We start from the raw sequence: 16,539 nt of genomic DNA on the forward strand, positions 1-16,539 counted from the left end.
TAGGTAGCGGGCGGAATGAGAAAATGAACAAGGAGTTCTTTAAACTTCGTTAGGTTTATACTCGACAGCATCTGGTTTTGCTGCTCCTGAAGTCCAGACCGTTGCAGGGGGCGGTTGGCTGAGCTGGGCATGGTAGTATTGTGCGCCAGGATGGTGCTGTTGTTGCTGCTGTGGGTCTTGGTAATACTGTACATCGTGTTGCTGTGGATCGTGGTAGTACTGTACATCGTGGTGTTGCTGTTGTTGTTGTTGTTGCTGCTGTTGTTGTGATTGGTCTTGTAAATTCATGTAACCTCCACTTGTTGGACCTGTAGGAGGTACAAACCGACGTGCATAAGCACTTCCTCCAGCACCAGTTTCGCTCATGTCCATTGAAAAGTCTTCAGGCTGTGCTGTGTACTCATCCTTATTCCGTCGTCGTTCTCGGCGTGTGTACCCTCCGCGTCGACACATACAGGCGATGCACCCTGCCAAGAGAGCCATACAAACTTGATACATAGATTTTATTAATGAATTTAGCGTAGAAATACATATGCGGGTTATGATCAGATCACCCCACCGATCAGCCAACTCACCAACTCACACATTCCAGCACTTACCGATGCCACCTGCTACGGATCCAGCAATAACCGCAGTTTTATTCATGTTATTACCATCTCCACTTCCTGGAGATTGCTGCTGTTGCTCTTGGCCAGATGATGATGATGATGAATTTGGCCCTGTAGTACCATTACTGGTGTCCTCTGCAGCCTGTCCATTGCTTCCGGTACCATCACCACTTCCGTTTCCACTGCCCTTTGTTGGTGTGCTTCCATCAGAAGGTGATGATTCTGAGTCTGTTTGCTGTGCGGGAGGCGTTGGCTTATTGCTTTGATGTGGTTGTTGACTTGCGGTAGGAGTAGCGCTTATACTGGGTGCTGGATTCTTGTCGCTATTAGTAGGTGCAGGAGCTGCCGATGAAGTTGCCGGTTGATGTTGCGAAGGTGATGCTGAATCGCTACTGTGCTGCTCTTTACCTCCACCACCGATGCCTAATAACTGTGCTTCTACACAATGTAGGATGAAGAAAATAGTGATGGCATAGCGTAAGACGGTCGATAACTTCATAGCTTGATTTATTAAATTACACTCCTGAAACAGAAGAAAAGAGTAAAATCGTAAGCAAAAATAGATGAAAGGAGAGAAAGAAAGAAAGAAGAAAAAGATGGATGGTAATCTACAACCCCTTTTCTTCAGACCAGAAGGGGACAACAACCCGCCTCAACTTTATTGGTGTGGTGCCGAGAGTCATTCATCAACGCCTTCTCCTCACTACTAGAGCACAATATAAGGTGAAGATCGCCCTCGCTGCATCAATATCAACATGCTGATGGCACCATTGTTTGCCTTTTCTTTTTTTCACACTACATCATTTCTGTTATGTTATTAAATATGAGATAAAAAAATGGCTCTAACCATTTTTATTTCACTTTTCTAATACATGGAATGGTGGTGCTTCATTGAGCTTCATTTATCCTCTTACTACTACATAAACTTAAGAAGAGAAGAGCTAATGCACTAAAATTTTAATACAAATTTCTGTATGTTTCATATTGCCAGGTGGGCGTATCATATGAAGCTTTGCCATTTTCAGGGCAATTGATCGTATACCTCCATCTTTTTACCCTTGATCTTTCCGAGAGATACAAGCAGGGTAAATATGAGGTGACCTTGTGTTCCTTATTTTATCTATTATTTATTAATATAGTAGCAACCAACGTCAGAATAATAAATTGACACGCTGCATGCTTTTTACCAATGTATTTACTATCATACAACATTGACTGCGATCTGGAAAATGCGATCGTGACACATATGTGCAACTCTTCTCAGAAGCTATAAACTTTGATATTTGATCCTCAAGTATCATACAACGACCTGAAGATTTTCAATTTCTTTATCATGTATACGTTGATAGAACACAAGTAGAAAAATGTCTTTACCACTACATGAATTCCGTTTTTGAGACACATATTTAGACATGGAATATCATGCTTCTTTTGTCTTGATTAGTTTGTATGCGCTTTATTCGCTCAACTAGTGATAGCGCAGCCTATGTACTATTATTGTAAAGGGCGAACTTTGAGAAAGATCAAATCTTTCTGAGGCCATACCAAAAGCTGGATTGATCGAAAGCACTCCTGTGTTATAGTTAGCTTTATTCGTGATTAGCTTTAAACGAACCACTGTCTAATGCTATCGAGCGTGCTTATTCTGGCAAAGCTCCGCTCAGCCCAGTGACATTCTGCGAATCTTTACTCGTTGCAATTAACAAACTTTATGTTGCTTATATGATAGCCGTACATTAGGCTATGCAATGTAACGTACAGTCTAGTTCTAAATCAGTATGCTTTCTGAAAACTAAAGTACGCTATATTTCCTGTAATTCATGCTATCTCGCAAGCAGCATCAGCATCAGCAGCACCAAAGCCTGCAGTGTACTATTATACTTCATTACATATTCATTTGTAGTTAAAGAGGGAAGTAAACATTATATATAATAATGAGAATCAATCTTTCCTAGCTGAACCTGCTCGTGTGTGGCATACAATAACAGTACTTCTTGACAAGAATAAGATATGTACATAAACCACAAGTACCAGAAATGTGATTATACGAAGCCCACTTCTTTACACTTCAAGTTGGTTAGAAAAAGGGAAGGAACAGTTTTTCTTGGGTAAATAAATGGGAGGGAAAATGCACAGTACACAGTCGTATTTTTCGTTTTCTATCGGCGCACCTGTCAAACTACTGATCGGACCAGGTGTTCCTCTCTTTCCTTTTTGCACATCACTCCTATTTTCTCTCTTTATACACACTCATGCATATAGGCTCAAGTACGCATAAGTACAGCATAAATCCAACGCAAAACGTACAATGTGACGACAGGCTCCAACAACAACAATAGCCACCACTTTTGGTGTCAAGTGATACTGCACAGATCCTTCAAAGAGTGCAGCTGCATAGTGATTTCACAGCTCCAAACGTTACAGCGCCATTTCGCTGAGGGCCACGCAACTTGACACCGCACGACAGGAGATCGCGAAACTAATCCAAGACAACCAAAATATATTGTGGCAGAAACGTCGACTTTGGTCAGTGACGAAAATAAAACCGCCAACATTAGAAACGCAAAAAGAGAAAAGTTTACCGAACACAACATCAGCGATAACAGTAATTTGTAAAGCGCTTATTGCTCAAACGATTGGTTTGTCACCTAATGGACTAGACGAGCAAGAGCTAACACTTCGTCTGAATACGCGCATATCAGGAGTGTGAAGGGGCGTCCCAGAAATCGCTCAATAGCAAGCAGCAACTGGCGGGAGCCAAGGCGTTATTGGCGAGGACGAGCAATCTTTTTACGAAGGAAATGGACAACAGTTCTACTTTCAGAAATCGCGTCGATGTGCTGGAAGAGGAGCTGGAAAAGGAAAGAATGGAAAAAACAGAAACGGAACAGCAGCTAAAGATATTGTATATCGAAGAAAAGTGAGGTCGACGCGTGTGGAGATGGAAACCACAAGTTACACGCAGAAATAATTATAAACAGGCAGCAACGCCTGACATTCAGCAGCAGAACACCGCCGATGATTAAGCAGAAGCAGCAGCAACAAAAGGCCAACGTTAAGGTATATCGTCACTAGATTAACTCTATCATAGCCATATGGTATAGAAAACGGGGTCATTGTATTGTACCTTAGAATCAGTTGTCAAATCAAAGTGCGTTAATCTTCTTTTTGCTTTACGTGGTTCAGGCTGACCATGCTGAAACTCAAGAGAATACAGTAATACTGTACCAACATCGATAAATACAAGATACCGAGGTCCAGGAGCTTACAAAAGCTTTAGAAGAAGAAAAAAAGGAGAAGCATAACAAACGTCAGAAATTCTCGCAATACAGAAAGCATGCCCAAGTGAACATTCAAATTGCATATGGCAAGCTATCCGAGGCGACCAAGAATTCACCACTATCATACTTACAGACAGAGATCGTTACTCATTAAGTATCTTTGTTACTTCCTGTAATAAATAGTCAAAGATGCAGTTGAAAAGTCGCCTTGTAGATTTGCAGATTACTACGAGAGATGCTTTATGTGATAAATCATCTCATTTGATATCTTGTAAGTAGCAACTGCATACATTATAAACCAAACAATCAATTATGATATACTACCACGACCCTATTCAAGCCAGGTGTAAAACAAAGCCCATAATATCACTAAGCGACGTAACTAAGCTCATATGAATAATATATTCCGGTTTACTTAGGATGAACGGCTTTCTTGTCGGATGCAAGACATTTAGGATCTATTGCAAGAGGCCAAGTCGCGCAGAAAGCAGCCCAATGTGTACAAAACCCCATAACCGGAGCCTCATTATGGTAAAAAGTCATTGGACGACCAAAACGTGCTTTACAAGAGCAGAAAAAATCACAAAGAGACTACTGACTTTTGTTGTTATCATACACCATCTGCTGCTCAGCAGGATATGTCATTAGAACGTGCACAGAGGCTGAACATACAGATAGTATGGAAGAGAATGAAAGCATACAATTACCATACTAACATAAGCCTTGTACACAATACATTACAAGTGACAAACTTTCGCCACAGGTGGTTAATGCAAAACACGCAACTATGAGCTTTTCCCATTACGGCTAAACAATATAGTAAAGACGGAGCGTGTTACACAAATGTAAATTCAATAGGAAAAGTGCATACTTTTAATACCGTCCATTCCAGTGGTGCAGCCAGTCTTGCTCCAGCGGACAGCATTAGTCTTTCTTTATCAAGTTTTGTATATCGGTTAATTGTGGGGTACACTATCCAGAGACACAAAAGATTTAGCAGAGGATAGCAAAAGTCGCATTCACTATTTTTATATCTACGCAACAACAGCATTAGACATTTATGAAAACAGAACCCGAACTTCATTCCTAGCTTTTGTGACGTCGAAAGTCGTGATTCGTACGTTACATGTGTGTGAGAAAAAAGAGACAGACATGAGAGGACACAAAGGGCGATGAGAACATTGTTACGTATAAAGGGTGTACAGTGAACAAACAGTAATCTTTGTGGGAGAGAGAAACAAACAACCCGATGAAGACGGCACAACGGAAAACGGGATGCCGGAACCTCCGATCCTTTTAAAGGCATTGAATAGCCACTGTTGGCCTAAAACGAGCTCCTTATTTTCCAACCTATAAATATCATACAGTAGTACATAACGCAGGCACAAAAAACTACACATACGGCTTTTCCGTTTCTTTTTGGCAGCATTGCAACAACAAAGGGACTTAATGCTCCTGCCCAATGCATGGCAGAGTCATCTAGCATGGCTATGTTTCTTATTCCTCATTATTGCAACTCCCGGTCGAGCTCAGGACAGTAATGTGCAACAATGCAATCCACCAGCCGAGTCCATTCCCAACAACTATTCTGACTTCTCCGCAATCCTCATTCAACAGCGAATATACTTGACGGGAGGCAATATGGTACGAAACGTATACTACGTAAACGCACTAGACATACACCATAAAAGATCGACCGCAACAAAAACGACGAGAGAGCTTGTTTCCGTTTACCATATTATCTTTTATATTGCAGGATGAATCCACTATATGGACTCTGGATTTATCCCAGGGCTTGGACATCCAATGTCCGGCCTGGGACCCACAAGAGACAAGCTCAGAGGTTGCTACCGAACCGTATGCTGACGGAATAGCATTTGCTGGCCTTGAAGGCCAAATATATGTCCAAGCTGGTGATGGAGGCACAGCGGATATGGACAACATGGTATTTTACAATACTTCATCCAATACCTGGAGCAACGCCCGTACGTAAGCGTAAACACAATGAATGTGTTTGTTGTGATATCCAAAACAAGCATCTGTTTTCCTCCTTCTCCGCACCCTCTCTGACATGTATATTGATATGAAACACTGTATGGTTTGAAAACAATAGCTGTAAATATTTCAGGGCCGCTTCCTGAATCCCGAGCACAAATGTCAGCTACGGTGGACCCCACGTCTGGGATTGCTTGGTTCTATGGTGGTCGTGCCACTAAAGCAAAGGAAGAGACCGGAGAACATGCTTATGTGAGTGATGGGAAATAGGGAAGCAACGTCCCTCATGATGCAAGCTTTACTGATGTGGGTTTGCACTGGGTGCGTGGGTGCATATCTCTAGTACAATGATTTTTACAGTTACGATGCACGAACGCAAACATGGGACTGGCCTCCGGTACGATATGCTTGGGGACAACGACCCGCACGTTACGGTCATACTTCGAGCTTAGTGTAAGGCAGTGATTTTTTTCCCTCTTGTTATAAAAGTATAAATATTAAGATTATCTTACTAAACGGCATGTGTATCAAATAGCGAAAACCAGTTATTTATCCTCGGCGGGAAAACGGCGGTGGTCAATGCTTCAGGTGATACCTGGGTCACCAATCCAGCTGACTTTCAGAGTGTGCTTGGTAAAGTGAAAAAAGAAGAAAATAAGCTATGGCAATTGAGACAAGGTGTTCGCAACCGAACTTTGTTAACATGTAATTTCTATGGCTATTAGTTTTCGACACGGATGAACGAAAGGCAGTTACTATGGCCACCATTGGTGATACACCTGATGGAAGAGTGGGATTCTCGGCTGCATTAGGTACTACTATACGGACTTTTGGATTTGTTAATTTATACACATCCAGCTGTATATGATGAACTCACGTATATCTCGAGGATAATAGCACCAGATGGACACTCTATTATAGTGTTCGGTGGACAGGATGCGCTCACGGGTCAGAGCACTCAAGACGTCTTTTTACTAGACACATGTACTTTGCAGTGGTCCCATCCTGACGTTTCCGGTGTTCCGCCTTCAGCACGGTCCGGTCATCAAGCTGTAACCTACGATAAATATATGGTTATTCTAATGGGTAAACAACAATAACAAAGAAGAAAACATGACAAGGATAGTATCAAAAGAGAGAACTGACTCTGAGTCGTGTATAAATAGGTTATAAAGACGAACATACAGGCGAGTTTGCTGACGATATCGGGGTTTTGGACATGTCAAAATGGCAATGGATCGATAGTTTACCGGTTATCCAGCAATTTGCCAACGCACAGCAACCCAATTGTAAATTTACGATGCCACATATGCCGGATGGTGATGGTGGCAATAATGGTGGCGGAGGTGACAACAGCGGGCTTCCATATGATCCTACCGTGATTTCCAATCCTAATCAGTCTGACGATAATACGACAGCCGTTGCCCTTGGAGCCAGTTTAGGAGTTGCTGGGTTCCTTTTGTGTGCTGGTGCGCTTGTTTTCTATATCCGCAGAATGCGAAAGAACGCCCATACGCCCAATCCACGATGGCTTCCAGGTGCCCTGAAGAAAGAAGCGCCTCTACCATCAGTAACAGCATCTGAAACCGACGAAACCATATCTAAACCAAACAACAACATCTCGATGGACAACTGTAAAAATATTCCAGAAAGACCTCCTCCCACATTATCAAATCCGATCGAACGAGTCTAACATCAACTTTCATCCGTTTCTTCTGTTCTTCTCCTCTTTTTTTTACATAGTACAACATATAGCATCTACTCTTAATTATCGCCCTTTTTGTTTTTTTCTCCATTTTGCATTTTTCTTGTATTCAATAAATTCTGCTTATGGCTTATGCAAGCTCCACCTAGCACTGGGATGTGCATAGTTGCGCTACTTACTGTTTTGCATAGATATTAAAAGATAGATCCTTGAATCTGAGAACGTTGATGCTTGCCGTTTCTGGGCCTTTTGAAATGCTGAAGTTTATTAATTATCATGTATTCTTTTTTACTTTGTCGTTTTCAAATTTAGATGGCTCCCCTTCTACTATTTGGCTGCTCCAAAGTGGCTCATTGTATTCATTGGTATGCATTGCATCAGGACCATCACGTTCTCCACTTGTACGTATCTCCAATGATGCAAAGGGCAAGACGTAGCACGTAAACTGGCAGATCAACATGTCAGAGGGCGAATCTGCATAATAAGGGGCAAGGAACCATCCTAGTAATACCGATTCAGCAGAGCTTAAAGTCGCCCTATAGATTGCGGTTGACAGTCTTTTTTAGTCGAACCGCAAAACCGCAAAACCGCAAAACCTCGGAGCATAAAAATACATGACCTGCTTTCCATTGTAGCAGTCGCATAACAGTAGCTCCAGTAAAAACGTGTCTTCACTCCTCTTCTCCATTCTCATAATTACGAATAAACATGCCACCCAAACGAGCACCAGATTTCGGCAGCAAGCCAAAAGTATCTTTTTCCAGCTACAGCAGAACTGGCGCGAAAAGAACTGTTAGAATGGCGCAGCCTTGAATCCTGGAGGCACGCCGAATGTCCCACCACCGCTTCGACAGCCATCATCAAAACGTTTAATCTTGCGCGATCAGGAAACTATTGCTGCTAATAAAAGAAGAAGAGCAGGCAACCGCTACCGTAACTGGGCAGCCATTCTCCCTTCCCTTCTTGCAGCATATAAGCAGAGTTATGGCATCGAGGAACCCAAGAAGCCTCAGGCTTTGGGTCCTATCGAGGATCTTCTTCTTTGCCCTTGCCCTGAGACAAAGAAAAAAGAGAAGGCTTTCACTTGCATTTACAAATGTGGTGGGTATACAACGAATAAACTATGACGATAACAGAATTATGTGCTAAAAGACGTGATCTGATCCAGGTATTCGAGTTGCCAGAATCCAATACTGCAGCGAGTGCCTAGACCACTCATTGCCCGTGGTTTTGATGCGTCGCTACCCCTTCCCTCTGACACCATCTGAGCCGAATCACGCCATACATGTCGAGCAAATGCGTAGTATGCACAACATGCACTATCTTTGTCGCGCTTCTGCTCATGCGATTGCCAACTGGGCCCGCGCAGAGTATCGCTACAAGGTATATTTAGACGAAAGATACATTAATCAACTTAAACTTATTCTGTTTTCCATCAAGCTACCGATACCTGCCACTTTTAAGCAGCGACTTAGTGAAGCACTCCCAATGTATGGGAGACTAATGCTCAGCTTAGAAAAGGACCTTAGAGACGGATCTGACCTACAAAGAGCATGTCCGGCATGCATGTATATGGTAAATTTGTATTGTGTTGAAGCTGTAGTACTGTCGTGTCAATATATTGAGCTGGCAATCATATACATTCTACTAGTCTGGTCCCAAAATTGTCGCTGCAGACGGCAACATGCAACTACGACGCTTTGCGAAAACGAAGGACCCAAAAGACGTCGCATTTACTGATGAAGAAGAAGTGGATTGGTATTGGGTCAAAGATAACCAAGTCGTCCAAAATCGTAACGCAGTAAGTTTTTACTTATCAGATGACAAGAAGCATCATTCTTTCAGTTCCAGCTTAAAGTGTATTGTTATCTGTGTTTAGGCAACTGATGGCTGTAGCACGTGGCAAGCTCTCGAAAAGGGACGCGGGCGTACCGATCATCTAGATCAAAATGGTGCATTTGCATGCACTTGTGGCCATGGCCTTCCTCTGGCCATTACAGACATTACAACGCCTGGTGAACAGTAAGTCAATCTTAATGTTATGGCGACATTATTCAGAGTGCAGCTCTCTAATCTATTAATTGTCAGATTCACCTACGTCCTCAGTTGCTTGAAAAAAGTAACTGAGATGCCATTATACGGATCGAACATTCGCATCATGTACGACGTCGGCTGCAAAATTCGAATAAATCACTTTAGTATTAGATCAAATGCTGAGATATTCATGTCTCGTTATCAGGAATCGTTGGATTGTATAAAGGATGTCCCTATTGCTGTCGGTATTTTCCACATCACCGGACATGCCCCACGGTACCAGATCCACTACCGTCCTCGCTTGAAGGAAGGGTGGGGAATACAGGATGGTGAGCATCTTGAACGGCTCTGGTCTTTCCTCAACGGATTTGTTGCCATGACACGCTACATGTCGTCTCTCAACAGAAGACTCACCTTGACTATTGCTCTTGACTTTTACACTCAGCAAAGAACAGCCAATATTGGTACCATATTGTATAGCTTAGCTGATTCATCGCTGCTAGAGAAACAGAAGTCGAAGTTAATGATCTTAATGTATGGATAATCACTATAACAACCTCTTTTATAATATCATCGCTCACTATCATTTCCCAACAACTTTTATTATGGAAATAGGGAATTGACTGGTCAGATATCTAATTTTTAAAGGGTAGCTGAAAAATCTAAAAAAGGAACCTGCGCTCTTTTCATATAATTCCACCTACGCACGGAGAGTGAGAGAGAGAAAGTAAATACTTACGCAAAGCATTCCCCAAACTCATGGGGGACCTCGGCCGCACTTTTTACCCGTGGGCTCTGGGAGATTAAAAATGAAGCAGGACTTACGCCCGGAGGCAGCCTGAGCAAAAAAAAACAGCCGTTCGCGTGAAACGATGCAACATCCGAAGATGGGTCGAGACAGAGGCTACTAGGAACTGCGAGAGAAAAGCAAAGGGGGAGGGGAGAGTAGGGGGATAAATTATACAAAGAAGCAATAAGAATATGAGGCTTTTAAAGACTTCCTCAGGTCCAAGTCAAAGCAAAACGCACACGCCACCGTCCAGATGAATGGATAGATCTTGACCACAGCCGATGGACTACTTGACAGGTTGGATTCTAGGAGCGAGATGGCAGTAGAGCATCAATCTTGACTAGCGTGGATGTGTCTGTGCACTATCGCCATTCCAAGAAATAAAAGAGACGAATAGTTAATGGGAAACTGTTAAACCACACACACACACAAAATTCTATCGTGCTATACTTACCCATACTTCTACGATGAGACACAGGAGAACCGAACACACGGCCAGAGCAGAGCAGAGAATCGCAGCCAAGACAGAAACACTTCTTCTAGCTGGAAAAAGAAAAGATCAATAGAGGGTTGCACACACTGTGCTATCTTTATTTTTTGACACGTCACTATCATCCTCCTCCATCCCAAGCTGGATCCAGCTATACTTACATTTGTTTTGTCGTTTTACAGCAAAGTTATAGACAGGGAGAGATGGGGTCTAAGCCATACCAAGTCCAAACACATCACCGCAGAGCCATCCTCTATTAGAAAAAAGAAAACATCTATGAGCAGCTGCATACACTTTTTGACATGTCACGGCAGACATCTTCCTGGTTCTTCAAACACGCAAAGACAAACACAAGCACAAAATCCTTTCCAGCTATACTTACTATCATGACATCCTTGAGTTGGAGGAAGAGAGCCCTGAGTTAGAGAGAGGAAAAGCAAGAAGGGCACGACCAATTCTGAAGAATAAGAGAAGAAAGAGGAGGAGAGAAAGAAGAGACTGCCATAATGCACACGTCATGGTCAGGAACCCTTTCCCGTCACGCTGCTGCGCACACTGCACACCCTTGGCACGTCATCCCAAGCACCCAGGCCATCCTACCCACCTACCAATGTTCAAGTCCCCTTTTGCTTATCCTTACTATCTGTTACTTGCCCGCCGGACACGATGCATAAAGCGGAACCTGAAGTAGAAAGAAAAGAAGAAAGATCATGAGCAGGCTGTTCTAAATATGCAGCTACTTTTGACACGTCATGACATCAGCATCTCCAACAGACACTCAACTTCTCTCCAGCTCATCCTCACATTCCCTTCCTACCATACTTAAAGTTGTTGCTTGTGTTTAACGGTGGGCCGCAAGTCTGAAAAATCAGAGGAAGAAAAAGAGGAGGAAAAAGAAGAACGTCGTATGCGTGCAAGAGACAACTACTATGCCAATAAAAGACGACAGAAACAACAGGAAGAAGCATAACCACTGGGTTAAGAAGGCGAAGGAGTGGCGAAACGCCTTCAAAATGGATGGTAAGGCCGTTGAAGTGCAAGTCCGAAAGGCAATCAAGGTCATCCATCAAACGATTAGCCGCCAACCAGAACATGCGGTCAATAAGTTCGACCAGCTTTAGAAGAGCGCTTGGAAGTTTGGTTTCTTTGTTGTCCTTTTCAACGCAGCACGAGTTAAAATCGACGTTGGACAAGGCAGCTACATGTCTCTCAACGACTTGAAACTCGAGAGTGCAGCTGTCAGAGATTATGTGGCGTTGCCCGCAACAGAACAACAAGCCTTGTTTTACGATTGCAAATCAGCAATCAACAAAGTAAACAAGCTCGCTTTAGGAACCAACGTTCCAATTTTACGTGGTGCGAAGTGATCTGGCAGGGTGAATTGGGTTCGCCATGAAGATGATGCCGTGTCGCCGTGCTCCGACGCACTGACGGATGATGATAAAGAGGAAGACGAGGAAGAAAGTGACACGAACGACTCGGAGCTGGAGAGCGAGAGCGATAGCAGCAATGCTGACTACGACGGCTATTAGTTGCAAATAAAAATAATAACAAAACAATATTCGATCTTGTTCATGCAAAAATGGCAAGTATAACAGTTTCTATAATATGATTATATTTAAAGGGTCCGTGATAATTATTTTAACGGCGTTTACTGATATAAAATCAATGTGAGCGAATATTACATGAGTCATGATATAGTTAAGTAAACATCTTGTCGAATACATTGAATTTTGTTTTTAGCACTCTTCAAAAACCGATTGCGATGATTACTATGTCAGAGTATTTGAGTGTTCGCCTTTCCATTAGCCGGCGTCCGATGAATTTCGAAGATTATCCTAAATTTCGCTTTTCTGTTCAGGCTCTTCCGCATACTGTAACTTTATCTCTTTAAAAAGGTCAAGCCAAGTAAGACTTCTAATCAGAATGATGTGGTGATACGTGTTTTTGTATGAGAGCATATGATTTTGGGTTGGAAAGATAGCTGTTTGAGAGGATTCTTTTAATATTGGAAAACTCTCAAGGCAAATGACAATTAACGACAGCTAAACAAGAAAAGTTTATGTCAAAAGATTGATATCATATGTGGCAAATGTCTGACACCTTTTATACCTTAATAAAAAATAAAACGCGTATATCGCACTTATAACTTCATCTGATAACTCTTGAGTCTTTTATCCAAAACGCTAAGCTGGTATATCACTTGATGTAACAGAGCTCTGCCTATATATGAAAAATACATTGAGGATCCTTCACATAACTTTCGTACAGATCCCCATACCCTCTTTATGGACAGCATATTATGCAGATTTACTATTGTTTTGACGGTAAACTAAGCAGTAAAATATTCACTGGGTGTTACGTTCAGTTAACAGCAGTGTATGGCATTTCTTGTTCCGCTCGGCATGCTCCACAAGCGCTCCCTTCTAGACTTGGTGATTTTTCATTGGCGGCTTTTCGATATTTCCACATTAGCTCAATTTTTGCATTGAAGCTCTCTTCTTTACTTATTACAAGAGTGGCACCACACACGTACCATGAAAACGTCAATGCGCATCAACTCTTTATGCGCATTGCTCACCATCATTATCAGCTGCGTTAGTGTAGCTTGGGGTACTGGTGCAAGAGAAACCGAGACAATTTCCAAAACCGCGATTCCGATCGCACCTGAATTCAGGAACACGCGAGTTATTCGTGTCGTCGACCTTCGTGCCAATGTTGTTCAAGAAGATATTGGCATTCGCGCCAAGAACATTGATACTACACCTAAAAGCGAATATATTTTCACTGTTCCTCGGCAGACTGAAGAACATGTAGCTAGCATCACGGCATTCTTGCGTCAGGAGCCAAAGACAGCCTTGACCATTGAACAAGCCGGCTTCGACTCGGAAAAGTACGTACTACACACATGTTATGATGAGTTTGGCTTGTCGCTTCAGCATTGCGATTTAATACTCATCCACGTTTCTATAGAGAAGTGCAATTGTACAAGATTACGTTTGATGATCCTGTTAAGCCAGACGCTGAGGTTCGCTTTGGCGTCAAGATCGCGTATAGCCACGCTTTGACTCCCTTGCCTGCTAAAATTCCACAAGTCGCTCGTCAATTCGTCGTTTACAAAGACAATATTTACCTGTACTCGCCTTACTTCAGCGATGAAATCAAGACCACTTTACAGTATGTTCTATTTCAGTTCGAGAGTGTCAAAAAGATGAAGTGGAAAGGGAAAGAACACCGAGCCTTAAACGATGATCATGTAGATTGCCCACCCAAGTGGTACAGTCGTACACAGGCGGCGACCACGTTCAGCATAACGGAAACAAGATTGTATACGGTCCTTTCCACTCGGTAATGCCCGAAACCTACGATCGCTTGCGCGTTCATTATGAGTACACCAAACCTCTTTTGACCGTTACTGAGCTTGTACGTGATTTACAAGTCTCTCACTGGGGAGGAAATTTGGCTGTTGAAGAGAATTACAAGCTGCATCATTCTGGAGCAGAGTAAGTGTTTTTAGGGAATCTCTTCTTGTAATTACATGTTTATGCCAAGTAAACTTAAATTTTTCTGTAGGCTTGATGCTCAGTTCAGCCGTGCTACCTATCAACTTACTCGAATGGTCCATGGTCAAACCAATGTTTTGAAAGACCTGACCTTCCGTCTCCCTGCTCAAGCACGCGACGTTTATTATCGTGATGATATTGGTAATGTGTCGACCTCTCACTTCCGTAACGAAATCGAGTCTTCAGTCCTGCAAATCACGCCACGATATCCCTTGTTTGGTGGCTGGAACTACACCTGGTTCCATGGATACAACGTAGATCTCGCCAACTTTGATCGCTATTCACAGGAAAAGGATGAATATATCCTCAATGTCAATTTCGTTGATAACGTCTATGACATGTCCATTGACAAGGCTGTTGTTCGCATTGTATTACCTGAAGGCGCAACGTAAAGTGTTACTTTTTCTGCATTTTGAAATAGTTATGGATAGCAAATTATTATGGAAATCGAGAGAATGAGCAATGAAGATGAAAGTGTATATGTGCTAATACAAACTCTTTGAATTTGTTCAGTAATGTTCAAGTTCATACACCCTTTAATGTCGACTCGATTGAGCACAAGACTTACTACACTAACTTCGATTCAACGGGCCGATACCTTGTCATTCTTGAAAAGCACAATGTCGTTCGCGAACACGAGCAGCCCATCCAGGTTTGTACTTTACCATGTGAGCTGAACATCGTTATATCTTCTCTGTTGCTGATATAGTGGAACAATATAGATCACATACCAATATTCAACTGTGCGCTTATTCCAAAAACCTTTGGTTGCAACGGCTGCTGTTTTTGTCCTGTTTTTGACAAGCATGATCTTTTCAAAGATGAGCTTTACCATTGGACCTAAATCGGTATGTATATCATCCATATCTCCACGAGAAAAACATAGCAAATAATGTTGAGTACTGATTTTCGTTGCTTATTGCATATAGGACGCTTCCAAAAAGTTAGAATAATAACGAAGGCAGTTCAACCTAAATAGTAGTTTGATGGCCCAACCTTTTCTTTTCCACTCCAAAATGTACCATATTTACAATTGCTTTTGAAGAAAAAATATATCGCAAACAGGCACAGAGAATGAAGAAATGCAATCTATATCTTACAAATCTCCCACTAGTGTACTGTATGTTCCCATGAATCAGTACCCTCAAATTTCTTATATAATGAATAGAAAGTGGCAGAGATATCGCGGCATTCAAATACATTGTGGCAAATGATCGGATATTCTGCAAGAGCCATGCACTCTTTCTTTTTCCTTCATACTTTATATCATGACAGCAAATGATGCAGCACTCGGTTTCGGCGATCTTGCAAAAAGCATTCGAGATGACGATACACAAAGTAGCTTTCCTGATGTAGACGACTTTATTAATTCACAAAACATTCAACTCTCACCCGACATTCGTGGTAACGATTTTACCTTTTTGCATTTTCACTGAGTGACTTATCCATGGTAATGGCAGAAAAGAATAATAAGTAAAACTCTCCACTTCTCTTTTTCCAAACGTCTTAGAGTCATGGACAGCTGCCCCGTTATCCCAAAAAGTTGAACTGGAAGAGCTTAAGACCATATTTAAAAACAACAGTGCGAATGTCGAATCAAAGGAACATATGGAAAAGGCTCTCAGTTGCATACGCGCATTTCTGGCGGAAACGAAACATATTCCGGACCTGTTGGAACGAGCCGACGAGGCATTAAGCTCGATAAGTGGATCACGAGAAAAACTGGCACAACTCATCGCAAGTACCGAAAATGGGATGCCAAAATAACCTGTTTTCTTATGAAGTACAAAGACATGTAAACAACCACTATGTACATATAATGCAATACAACCAATCTATCACTATACTACCATATTATTACTCATTTAATCGAGTTAATTGGCGATAGGCGCATCTTGGAATGTTGGAGTGTGTGTATGTTTGAAAGCACTATTTAAAGCATGGTGCCATACACTTGCCCGATGTCCGGATTATCATCGTAGAAATTTCATGCATATGGAACTACTGAGTCAAATGACCAAGTGAATAAGCTAGACCAGCAGTAGAAGTCTTTTTTTCCCATTATGCCAGTCG

At 42.1% G+C, this 16,539-nt stretch overlaps 7 protein-coding genes across 7 annotated transcripts; 5 read left to right on the forward strand and 2 right to left on the reverse strand.

The window, feature by feature from the left end:
- Positions 1-39: 39 nt before the first annotated feature.
- BDB00DRAFT_892523 (uncharacterized protein) lies at positions 40-1,107 on the reverse strand (the record flags this gene model as incomplete). Its single annotated transcript, XM_053128489.1, has 2 exons — positions 40-488; positions 600-1,107. The coding sequence occupies 2 exons, from the start codon at positions 1,105-1,107 to the stop codon at positions 40-42; spliced, it is 957 nt and encodes a 318-aa protein (XP_052982773.1).
- A 3,381-nt stretch (positions 1,108-4,488) lies between these two features.
- Positions 4,489-5,103, reverse strand: BDB00DRAFT_122046 (uncharacterized protein). Its single transcript, XM_053116146.1, has 4 exons — positions 5,016-5,103; positions 4,761-4,923; positions 4,597-4,696; positions 4,489-4,513 (listed from the first exon to the last, which is right to left on the reverse strand). The coding sequence occupies exons 1-3, from the start codon at positions 5,069-5,071 to the stop codon at positions 4,691-4,693; spliced, it is 225 nt and encodes a 74-aa protein (XP_052982774.1). The 5' UTR covers positions 5,072-5,103; the 3' UTR covers positions 4,489-4,513; positions 4,597-4,690.
- A 63-nt stretch (positions 5,104-5,166) lies between these two features.
- Positions 5,167-5,963, forward strand: BDB00DRAFT_122172 (uncharacterized protein). The gene is made up of 2 exons (XM_053116147.1): positions 5,167-5,533; positions 5,646-5,963. The coding sequence occupies exons 1-2, from the start codon at positions 5,339-5,341 to the stop codon at positions 5,880-5,882; spliced, it is 432 nt and encodes a 143-aa protein (XP_052982775.1). The 5' UTR covers positions 5,167-5,338; the 3' UTR covers positions 5,883-5,963.
- Positions 5,964-7,764, forward strand: BDB00DRAFT_122173 (uncharacterized protein). The gene is made up of 6 exons (XM_053116148.1): positions 5,964-6,136; positions 6,228-6,337; positions 6,420-6,517; positions 6,610-6,696; positions 6,782-6,970; positions 7,051-7,764. The coding sequence occupies exons 1-6, from the start codon at positions 6,044-6,046 to the stop codon at positions 7,575-7,577; spliced, it is 1,104 nt and encodes a 367-aa protein (XP_052982776.1). The 5' UTR covers positions 5,964-6,043; the 3' UTR covers positions 7,578-7,764.
- Positions 7,765-8,903: 1,139 nt separating this feature from the next.
- On the forward strand, positions 8,904-10,167 carry BDB00DRAFT_785592 (uncharacterized protein; the record flags this gene model as incomplete). Its single annotated transcript, XM_053120546.1, has 4 exons — positions 8,904-8,972; positions 9,241-9,390; positions 9,469-9,611; positions 9,678-10,167. The coding sequence occupies 4 exons, from the start codon at positions 8,904-8,906 to the stop codon at positions 10,165-10,167; spliced, it is 852 nt and encodes a 283-aa protein (XP_052982777.1).
- A 3,184-nt stretch (positions 10,168-13,351) lies between these two features.
- Positions 13,352-15,700, forward strand: BDB00DRAFT_971612 (Ribophorin I). The gene is made up of 7 exons (XM_053129860.1): positions 13,352-13,796; positions 13,877-14,080; positions 14,164-14,406; positions 14,477-14,854; positions 14,980-15,118; positions 15,189-15,314; positions 15,396-15,700. The coding sequence occupies exons 1-7, from the start codon at positions 13,441-13,443 to the stop codon at positions 15,417-15,419; spliced, it is 1,470 nt and encodes a 489-aa protein (XP_052982778.1). The 5' UTR covers positions 13,352-13,440; the 3' UTR covers positions 15,420-15,700.
- Positions 15,701-16,534, forward strand: BDB00DRAFT_809164 (uncharacterized protein). Its single transcript, XM_053122465.1, has 2 exons — positions 15,701-15,870; positions 15,977-16,534. The coding sequence occupies exons 1-2, from the start codon at positions 15,735-15,737 to the stop codon at positions 16,231-16,233; spliced, it is 393 nt and encodes a 130-aa protein (XP_052982779.1). The 5' UTR covers positions 15,701-15,734; the 3' UTR covers positions 16,234-16,534.
- The last annotated feature ends 5 nt before the right edge of the window (positions 16,535-16,539 follow it).

Source organism: Zychaea mexicana (assembly GCF_025766255.1).
Source record: "Zychaea mexicana strain RSA 1403 chromosome Unknown BDB00scaffold_14, whole genome shotgun sequence".
NCBI lineage: Eukaryota > Fungi > Mucoromycota > Mucoromycetes > Mucorales > Lichtheimiaceae > Zychaea > Zychaea mexicana.

Coding starts and splice junctions, on each gene's coding strand:
- BDB00DRAFT_122046 (XM_053116146.1), bottom strand. CDS start 5,071: ATGTTCTCATCGCCCTTTGTGTCCTCTCATGTCTGTCTCTTTTTTCTC. Junction 4,924..5,015: donor CTCTTTTTTCTCACACACAT/GTAACGTACGAA, acceptor GTTGTTGCGTAG/ATATAAAAATAGTGAATGCG.
- BDB00DRAFT_122172 (XM_053116147.1), top strand. CDS start 5,339: ATGCTCCTGCCCAATGCATGGCAGAGTCATCTAGCATGGCTATGTTTC. Junction 5,534..5,645: donor ACTTGACGGGAGGCAATATG/GTACGAAACGTA, acceptor TTTATATTGCAG/GATGAATCCACTATATGGAC.
- BDB00DRAFT_122173 (XM_053116148.1), top strand. CDS start 6,044: ATGTCAGCTACGGTGGACCCCACGTCTGGGATTGCTTGGTTCTATGGT. Junction 6,518..6,609: donor TGACTTTCAGAGTGTGCTTG/GTAAAGTGAAAA, acceptor TATGGCTATTAG/TTTTCGACACGGATGAACGA. Junction 6,697..6,781: donor GGGATTCTCGGCTGCATTAG/GTACTACTATAC, acceptor CGAGGATAATAG/CACCAGATGGACACTCTATT.
- BDB00DRAFT_971612 (XM_053129860.1), top strand. CDS start 13,441: ATGAAAACGTCAATGCGCATCAACTCTTTATGCGCATTGCTCACCATC. Junction 14,855..14,979: donor GTATTACCTGAAGGCGCAAC/GTAAAGTGTTAC, acceptor GAATTTGTTCAG/TAATGTTCAAGTTCATACAC. Junction 15,119..15,188: donor AACACGAGCAGCCCATCCAG/GTTTGTACTTTA, acceptor GGAACAATATAG/ATCACATACCAATATTCAAC.
- BDB00DRAFT_809164 (XM_053122465.1), top strand. CDS start 15,735: ATGACAGCAAATGATGCAGCACTCGGTTTCGGCGATCTTGCAAAAAGC. Junction 15,871..15,976: donor ACTCTCACCCGACATTCGTG/GTAACGATTTTA, acceptor CAAACGTCTTAG/AGTCATGGACAGCTGCCCCG.